Source organism: Ixodes scapularis, unplaced genomic scaffold, assembly GCF_016920785.2.
Source record: "Ixodes scapularis isolate PalLabHiFi unplaced genomic scaffold, ASM1692078v2 PGA_scaffold5__190_contigs__length_132052651, whole genome shotgun sequence".
In the NCBI taxonomy this organism is placed as follows: domain Eukaryota; kingdom Metazoa; phylum Arthropoda; class Arachnida; order Ixodida; family Ixodidae; genus Ixodes; species Ixodes scapularis.
In genome coordinates, this window is record NW_024609880.1 from 42,015,861 (window position 1) to 42,026,077 (window position 10,217).

Here is a 10,217-nt window from a genome sequence, read left to right on the forward strand (position 1 = left end):
CGCAAAGTTTTGCCTCGTTAGTTTTGCTGAAGCCACTCAAGTAGTCAGACATTGTTAGGAGGACGTAGCATCAACAATTCCAACGCGAAAAAGAGCACGGGGACTCCCACCGACGCCGACAACAACGCAATTTAATGGGTTGTTTATGGGCGACGGCGGGCGTCTTGCCCACCATCCACCGCGCATGCGCGGCGCCGGTGGCGTCCGCTAGGGGTGCTCCGGTTTGTTTGTAAACATGAGTTGGTGTATAGGAAATGAAAATTTAGGTGTCGTCTCTTTGCTGCTAGAGACAACGGATACAGACGCCGACGGCTTCGCTCCATGGGCCATTTAATCCTATCGCATTAAAAATAATCCCCGTAAGGCACCTCAAATATTTTTGGCTACATTAAAAAATAATATAGAGCGTGTTTTACTTTAGCTTTAACAGCTTTTTTTTTTTTTTTCTCTAAGCAGTTGTGAAATATACACTAACGCGTTCGGTAAAGGTGAGTTAAATGGCCATGGTCCGGCGATCGGGAGAGAGAACTGTCACAATAAGACGGATAATGAACAAATATTTAACTAGCTTTTTAATTATATAAAATAAAAACACATAGTTTCAAATGAAAACTGCCTCAGCGTCATTGACAACCACTAGATAAGTAACTTTTCAAAGGATTTAGAATGCGCAGGAAGTGTTGTGGTAGGTTCCAGATACCACTTGCGCTGCAGGCGCATGGCTTGTGGTTGCAAAAAAAAACACAAAAAAAACACAACATTAAAATGAAAAAAAAAAAAAAAAAAAAACGTGAGCGCGTCGATTAATGTTGCATCTTCGGGCCCCATAATAAAAGAACCACGTGCACCTAATCTTTGTAGAATTGATTCATTTTGTTGTTTTCAATGAAGTTGTGGTGGCGTGCTCACTTTGTGAGCACGCCACCACAACTTCACGGAAGACGGACTTCTGGCCAGAAGACTCTCTGCCGTCACTTTATACATGCAGTGCCCAATCAACATCGCAGCTCCACCACTAAAAGGCCCCGCCCCGCCGGACACCTCCCAGATAAAAAAAAAATCCGAACTGCTAAATTCTCTTGCGTCACAAACGAAGGCCACGCTAGGGCAGGGATTGGAGACTACGGCGTCTGTGTTCGACTAGGAGTCATGTCCAATCAGTGAGAGCTCGACTCCTACCCGAAAGCTGACACCCTAATCGTGTCCAGTTTCTGTTCTACGGCGGCCTTCAGCCACTCAGGAAAGTTAAGCACATAGGCTTATTTGGGAGGTTTTGCTTAGAAACACTTGGCCTGCGGGTGTGAAATTGGTCTGCAGCTAAACCAATGATCTATTAAATCAGTTAAGTGGTATATTTGTAAAAACAATGCTCAAATTTCAACAAGGCTAAGTGAATTTTGGATTGAAACTTTGTGCCTATTTTCGCTTCTCCAAAAAGGTAATTAACACGTATTACCTAGTTGTCCGCTTTATCGTAACGCTCAGCTTCCTCTATAACGAACCCCCCCCCCCCCCCTTCCCCCTGGCCATAAAACTCATCCGTGCAGACCCCACGATGGTGTGTATATTTCCCGGCATTTTTTTTTTAAGAAAAATATTCAGGCTAAAATGAAACACACTGCACACTGTAGCTGAAAGATGTATAATTACTCAAACATTAAAAAATCCTTTTTATTTACACAGGCCTTGCAGACCAATGAGAATATACCGCACTCGAAAAAATCAATATGATTGCTTAAAGCAACCCCCCCCTCCTATTTAACAAAAGGAATGACTGGATCACCTTCGTTCCAGGAGTATGTGCAGGACCCCAGAACCATAATTTCATTTCCCCTGCAGTCGATCACTTTTACAAATCTTTTATAACGCTACTGTATGCTTCAGGAAAAAGATGCAATATTGTGAGTGCAGGAGAAATAATTACATTATTCTGCCTCTCAATATAGATCAAATTCTCGCTAAGGTGTTATTTGCAACAAATATACCTTTGCTATACAATGCGGTGGTGAGAAATGAATACTGTGACGTGATATTTATTTATTTATACTTGATCCTGCCGCACCCCTTAGGCCATTAGAGCAAAGAGAGAGGTAGCTAAGGAGTTAAATAATGAGCATGGTGCATATGTTACAAAAACGTGCCAAGTTCCAGTTTCTTGAAGTACGAAGGAAAGATCGTGAGTGGCAGCGTGACAAAGTTTTGGTATTGAATGAGTATCTCATATTTTTGGTGGGTCGCAGTGTAGCAGACAGAGTTTGGGAAGCACTGACGTACGCAAAACATAATTTCACAACATTTCCCAAAAACAAGATCGCAGTCTTGCTGCACTAGCGCCGAAAGCACAAAAGAGAAGTAGAAAAACAAGCGTTTTACTCGATCGAGACTTCGTATCAGGCGGACATTCCACCAGCGACCTCGACGCTCGTGGCAGTAATATAGGAGCTACCAGAGCTGCACAAATATCTGGCCACGTCGGCCACTTCCTCGGGACGAGCGAATCTCTTCAGAAGAGTTGCAGAGGAGCACTCTTTCCTTATCTCCTCGAGCATGGCCATCATGGGAGTTTCGGTTGGTCCGGGCAGTAGGGCGTTCACTCTTATGTTTGTTCCGGCCAACTCTTGGGCCAGAGACTTTGTGAATGCAATGACGCCGCCCTTGGAAGCTGCGTAGGCGGCAAACCTGGCGTATCCGGTCTTGGCCGCGATGCTGGCTATGTTTACTATAGAGCCCTCGGGTACTTTTCTCTTCAGCATCTCCCTTACAACAGCCTGGTTGACGAGGAATGTGCCCTGAAACAGAAACGAGCGTGTGTTTTCCAGAGTGTTGTTATTTACGAGTAGTTTTCCGTCATTCCGGTGTTTATCGCATTCTTTGAACTCTTCAATGTGTGTTTCTGCAATTTATTTCTTACGGAGATTCAGCCTTGTCGTTGAGAATACTCGGTGTTGAAAAACGAATCGGTGTTTATCGGACATAATAAAAAAGAGGACAAGAGAGTTGGATTCCGTACCTCCAGAGATCATGCTGCACATGAATCGACTACATTAAAATTGTCTTGTTACCAGTAAGAGAAGAAAACAAAATGGTTAGTGGTCTTTGCAGAAAGAAGTTTCCTCACAGATAGGTTAAGTGAGAGCAGTATTCCGGGTCAACACAAGATTCAGCGGAAAATAAAAATATATTAAAGTTTGTTATTTCCTTCCTAAAGAATTGGTTGAAATCGGAGATTCTTCGTTTCCCCAGATTTTAGCACATTCGGCTCGGGAGTTAATTCTTGAAATTTATCGGTAAATGCAAAAAAAAAAAAAAAAAAAAAAAACATGCAACTTTTGACGTTTTATACCAACCTTGAGGTTCACTCGCAGCAGTTCATCGTAGTCGTCTTCTGTCATATTCACGACGGCGCACTCTTTGGCAACACCAGCGCAGTGCACCAAGATGCTCAAAGGACTCCGGCATTGAGATCCGACGCTGTCCACGAGGGAAGTAACGGAAGACGAATCGCCCACGTCCACGTGAAGAGCCATGTGAGATTCACCTGGTAAATAGGGAGCACCATGTTTAGCCGCAGGTTAGATGTCACGTTATCAATATGACAAATCTGAAAGGTTTGACACATGTTCCCCGTTTGAACCCTCTGGTACATGAGAAAAATGGACCTTTGGCTGGTGTGTGATAGGTGAGTAAGAAAAAATCTAATTCCACTTAAAATGAAGCACAAGATCGCGTCTTCTAGGTGCACCGTTGCAATGATGCGCTTGGGTTAAGAAATCATCCCGTGACCTTTTCTAGAGCAGTTTAGCACTCTAAAAACTAAGCTAACCACGAACTAGCTGCCATTAAAGTAACCAGATGTAAGAGTTGCCATGAGTCTTGAGGTTATTCACGGCAAGAGAACGTTGACATTTAATGATTAAATTGGTGGCACACCCTACAGTATTCACGCCGGGCTTACAATTTCCAACAGCAAGAATTTGTCGGCTGATACAGAAACGTTCATGTTGTATATGCAAGCCCCTAGTATTGGCAAACAGGATCTAAAATATATCAGCAAAACTTTGTTATAACGTTATAACTATACTCGTTTTACGATATTTAATATTATAGGTGTTTCCAAACGGCCAGTACAATCAGGCTGGCCTCATTAATAATTAGTACGAAGTAACGCAAAATCATTTCAGCAATTTTTCTATTATTGAATAAGCATGTTAAGGTACACAGTCACAAACTTTGACAAACATTAAAACAGACCAGGGACCAGTTTGTGCTGTATATCTAGCGGTATAGGGTGGCCATTTATAATTACACCCATCTTTAACAAAACGTGTTTTTTTACATGATATCTGACAGCATACGAATCGTCAGCACCTGAGTCATCATTTTCTGTTCAAGAATCATCAGGAAACAAAACAACTATGGGATAAAACACGTACCCTTCCCTACGAAAACACGTACCCATCCCTACATCGCAACCCCTGTGGAAAAAGCAGACGGACCTGCGCTCTGCATAGGCAGATTTGTACGTAACGCGTTGCTATACGCCATTACCTTTTTCGGTCGCGAAGTAGTAATGACCTCTATGCTTATTAAGAAAGAACAAGTGACGTATATTTGTTACATTAATAATGAAAAGAAAAACAAGTAACGGTATCTAGATCTTTTCTGAGTGTGGTTTCTGCAACACATATACCCTGCCTAGTTCCCACCCCAACTCGAGCCTAATTTCCACGACGAGAAAACGATAGACAGACCGTAAAATTTGTGCATAACGTACGTCAGTTTGGCCTCAGTTATCCCAAAACAAACGCGTTAAAAATTAAGTACATATTAGTGACGACACATATTTGACGCGGCAACGTTTTTATAAAAAGGACGCATTAAGCGAAACAAGAAAGTAACGTAAAATAGTTTGTTGTTGGGCGAGTTGGTGAACGTTTGGATACATGGTTTTGCGCAAAAAAGACGGACACAAGAGAGAGTGGCACTCGTGTCTGTTTCTCTCTCTTGTGTTCGTCTTTTTTGCTCAAAACAATGTATCCAACAAAGTAACGCGTTCTTTTCAGCTGACGTAAGCCGTTACACCTGAATCGCAGTGACCCGTGTTTCTAATTCATTTAATACGTGCCTAATGAAGCACGTATTGATTGAACTACAAACAACGGTGTTTAATTACATCATTTCCGTATCGTGTGCATGCCTGCCTATAAGCACTGCTAATTTTTTAGAGCCCTCACCAAACCGAACATTACGTCACCCTCTTACACAAATTGAACCTTAGTTGATAATTATAGCCGGATATAATTTCCGTCCAAGGCACAGCGAATTGTCCCTTGTATTGTATACCACCTCTCCTACGATCTCTAAAGTTATCAAAAGTATAATAAAAGCATACAGACGCAAAACAAAACTAAATAGTCCCCAAAATGGGACTAGACTCCGACTCGCATTAAATTCGACGGTAGTCAAAAGCTACGCTGGAATGAAGTAAAATTGAGCAGTGCGAAAAGTTCATAATTCAACTTCTTGCCCTCGCGCGTCTGACGTCAACGAATGAACGAATCACACACAAAAGAATGTGCAAAATCACGCTCATTTGTTGTTCTTGATTGGTTTAGTCGGTAATAGCAAATACACACGAACGACGAGCACCATGACAATGCAGTTTTTGGTGCAGTTTGATTGGCTTCGTCGAATTGCAGCATTGGGAGAGGCCCAACTCCGATGTCGAACGGTCTATAATGAGATCGGTTCTGTAATTTGAAATGCGTACTGGCGCCGAACAAAAAATGGGTGTCCTAAATACATACACACCTTTCAGCTCGGCAACCGTTGCTCTCGCAGCGTCCAGGTTGATGTCGGCCGCCACGATCGTTGCCCCGTCCTTCGCCAGTGCATGGCAGACCGCTTTGCCAATGCCGCTTCCACCGCCCGTGACGATCGCCAGCCGATTCGAAAGGGACATCTTCGGCGGATGTTTCGTGGATGCTGACTCTGTAAAATACCAGCGTTGGACTTCTGAAACGAACGCCACTCTCTGCGCGATATCTCTGTTGTGTTCTGGCGGCCTTGTCGACTCCGTCGGCAACAGCACAATCGGAAACCAGTTTGGCGCCGGGGAGGGATACTTTAGTGAGAGAAACACATATAATCACGGCCCCACACGGCAGGAAAATAATATTAAACGAGAATCTCAAATAGCAGTCACCGCTCGCTCTTGCTTGGCTTCGTGCAATTTTGTTGGTAACGAAAAAAAAATTTTTTTTTCGGTTTTAGGGCTTGGTGTTTTAGGTGGGAAATTAGGGTGAATGAGGAGTCACTCTCTCCATCATATACGCGGGAACTATTTAGAACACGGTAAGTATTCTGCTGCATAAGTCGTGATACCAGTTAGAATTACTGGTACACACTGAAGTTGCATATTACAGTCATTTAAAGCGGTAATTCCACTACCTATGGACTTCCGTTCTTCTTTGAACATATCTTACATTAATGACGTGTTGCTCACGTCGTTGTTTTTTTTTTCTGGCCTGTCCCATTTGAGAATTGCATGTACATTTTTTTACGTACGTCAATGTTTATGTTATGGGGCTGTTCTATCGTTTTTTTTTTTTTAATTATTCGTATCACAGCACACTCACTCCTGGGTATAAAGATAATACGTGTTATGTTAATTCATTGTTACAAACCTTAAATCATTAATTTATTATTCGTTTTATTTTTTAAGCTTTTAAGTCTATCATTTTCATTACAAATGTAATATTATAGTGAATGTTGTCATTCAACATGGGAGGCGGAAGGTTGAATTTCATGACCACACTATTCAAGAAATGGAGTACTTAAATCGCCAGACATACTGAACCTTTAAAGTACACTTTAAATTATTACGCTCTTTCTTTCTTCGTTCTGACAACGGCGGAAATCGCACTCGTGCTTTACGTAGAGCATATGGAAAAACAAGAAAACGTTTTACAACAAAGTTTACTTTCATAAAACTTGCACAAAAGAAAAACAAAAAAAAAACGAAAAACAGAAAGAGGAAACTCTGGACATGGTGTAAAAAGAGTCCCGAGGCCACTCAGGACAATGCGTGTTCTGTCTGTCGTTTCTTTTTTTTTTGGAAAACATATGTCTGAATTAGAACCATCTAACCCAACTTGCAGTCCTAAGAATGTTTAAACCTACTGATGTAGCACCTATTTAATTAATATTTACTGAAAATGACTTTTTTAACATTTACTGCTTCAATGTTTAGTTTTACAAACTACTCGAGAAGATGAATTTTGAGGCAAGTTTTAGAACATAGATTAAAATGAACTCCTTGCCATGTAGTCTTCCTTGCAGCGTGCAATAATTAAACATTGTACAAATTACTACCATTAGACTTTTCCAGTTGCACGGCAGTGAAAACTCTGGCACATAATTATGACAAGAAAGCAACCGTATAGGCTGCCCTATTTTCCTGAACTGTGTACTATTGTTTACAAATTTAGAATCGCCATTATTAGCGCGCAACAGTATCGTCATTCGAGACTTGAAATCGTGCTCTCAAGGCCAAGTGGCAATACTCCATGAATTTAGTGCCCACCGATACCGCTGGATGCACCACCGACACGAGGTTAAACCTAACTTACCCTTGATGTATCTCAAGGCTATAGGCTTGAGTTCGTTCATGATAGAAACCCGAAAACCGAGCTAGATGAAAAGTCAGTTGACGTCTTCAGACGCTGACAAATTTCGAGTTTGTTGCCATTAGTGTTTTTTTTTTTTTTCTTCTGATCCCTTACTATATATGGACAACGTCACGCTCACCAGATATATATAAATTTCTGGCTATGACGTTGTTAAATTTAAAAATAAATGCACGTGCTAGTCAGGTCGCTGTTATTTATAGCGGTAATTAAAAGTAAATTATACACTTTTTTTGTTTACTTAAACGGAAAAAAAACATTCATAAGCATCTACATTAAATGCGAGCATTTCACGACTTTCATGTTTGAGATCTCATTATGTGTCGTTAATTGCGAATTCCACCGGTCGTTTTGGAGCGTGCTAGGATCCGTAGACCATATCCGAAATAGAGCAGGCGATCAAAACGGAGTTGCTCCGCCTCCAAATTCCCATGGAGAATATGACGACTCCCCCGGGATTGGCGGAGGCCTTCCCGTTATTCACCTTTCCGTGAATCCCTTTTCCCCTGCCCCGGATCTCGATGGACATGTTCTCACAATCGCGGCGCTAACACCACGTGTTTAAAGTACAAGCGAAGTTAATTATGATATGAAGCCCTTGCCGAAACGCGATGAGTATCAACGTAACCAACTTGCCTCTTTAGCGGATTAGCTCTGACCGATGTCAAGGTACGTATCGAATTTCGGCCTCTTTTGCGGAGGTCCTAAAAGGCAGTCGAATTTGTGCGGGAAATACAAGCAATCCACGTCGTCGCTCCAGATTGAGCCGCTGCTGCAGGTGGATCAGCTCGAGAAACTTGACGACGAGCTGTCATCAAGCAGCAGCGGCAGTAAAGCGGGCGGCACTTCGCCAGCGGCCATTATGAATTCTTCCGAGCCGAGACCAGCGAGATGCCCGGCCAAAAATGAAGTCACGTGTGTGCGTGCGCCCAGTGCTGGCTAGACTGGCTCCAGGTCAAATCCGCTGAAATCGGCGGAGCCATTTTTGTCGGTTCTCGATCGTGATCTGGAGTGGGAGCTGATCCAAATCGACGAGCTGAATTCGTCCTAGATTCCAATTATCCAGTGAAGTAGGCGAGCTCCAGAAAATTCGATCCCGGCGCGCTCTAAAACGACCATGGAATGAGCCATAAGATATTGTTTGAGTACGCTTTATCTTTTCAGCTGCGTTTAATTTCGTAGTCAAAGATGGTGTAGAAAAAAAGTATCGAATTTCAGAGCGTCGGTAATGTCCATTTGTTAAAGCTAGGCATATTGTCCCAAAACATTTGCGTGTTAGCTTGCTTTTCAACTAATCTTAATTTTGATGTCGATCGTTTCAGTAATATGTTGATTTTTTTTTCATTAAAAAAAGGAACAGATACATTTGTATTGTCAATGGGTGTCTTTACTCCATTGAAACACCTCATGTCGACCATGTCGAGATAATTCATCGGATATTTTCTAAGCGAACGCCGTTTATTTATGCTTACCTACACCTTTATAACCCTTGTACTCTTACCGCGTTTTGGAAGCAACATATCAACGCTTGCAACTGTTACTTTTTTGCTAGCTATATTTTGACGCTGCTTGACGTTAGGGTAGCTGATTACAAAAGCCAAATTTACATAAATACAAAATTTACATAAATACAGAATGCATAGTGCCTCATTCGACGATTGCTTTCTTATAAGCACTGCATTTCCTAACTAGTTACAAGTGTTAGATCACGTAAGCCAATACCGCACCCTACATCTAAAACCCATAAACGTTGCTGAATCAATATTTTGAATAAGACAAAATTCTACTAACCTGAAAAGGGACTCCTCGTTTCTAAAATCCTTCTTGTAACTCCTGATTGCGTCTGCGTATGGACAATTTCTGGCGACTTAACCCTCTTTATTGTTGCTTCATATATATATACGTAGCGCTGAGAAAAAAGAACGGATATCGGGAAGAGCAGTCTTCCAGAAAGGAACGAGAAGATACAGTTTCATTTTTTTTTTTTTGTTATATGCGTTCAAGTGGAAACGTAGATAAATTCATTCCTCTCCATTATCAGTCGAAAGCATTTCACTTTGGTGGTGGCAATGACTGTCTTTTTATGGGACATTGTTTTCATTATCGCATCACTAGAGGTTTAGATAAAGCAAGGTAGTGTTTAGGGCCTTTTTGTTTGCGCATGCTTCGCTTTATGCTATGACCGATTGCAAGAATCCTGCTATATATAGCCTGAAGCAAAGGGATCGATGGCTGCTTGAAGGGTCCGGATCAACTGGTTTGTGAACATTTTGAGCTATGAATATCTCGAGATGTGACAGAGAAACCTGCGTTAGGGGTATTAGAATTGCACTGAACAGAGTTGCCGTTGCAAGAAGTTAAACTGAAAAATGCCAAATCCCTACCTATGGTGGCTGTCTGCTAAAGAAAGGTGTTTGCAGACTTGAGAACGTTATTAAAAGTAAGTAGGGAATTCAATATAAAATTTTTCAAGGCTGAATTGTAAATATTTACCATTATAGTTGCCCGTTTATAAAAAATAAGTGACCG

At 41.7% G+C, this 10,217-nt stretch overlaps 1 protein-coding gene across 1 annotated transcript; it reads right to left on the reverse strand.

Annotated features, from left to right (window-relative positions):
- Positions 1 to 2,017: 2,017 nt before the first annotated feature.
- Positions 2,018 to 9,544, reverse strand: LOC8029154 ((3R)-3-hydroxyacyl-CoA dehydrogenase-like). The gene is made up of 4 exons (XM_040215637.1): positions 9,480 to 9,544; positions 5,812 to 5,991; positions 3,348 to 3,538; positions 2,018 to 2,789 (listed from the first exon to the last, which is right to left on the reverse strand). The coding sequence occupies exons 2-4, from the start codon at positions 5,960 to 5,962 to the stop codon at positions 2,391 to 2,393; spliced, it is 741 nt and encodes a 246-aa protein (XP_040071571.1). The 5' UTR covers positions 5,963 to 5,991; positions 9,480 to 9,544; the 3' UTR covers positions 2,018 to 2,390.
- Positions 9,545 to 10,217: the final 673 nt, after the last annotated feature.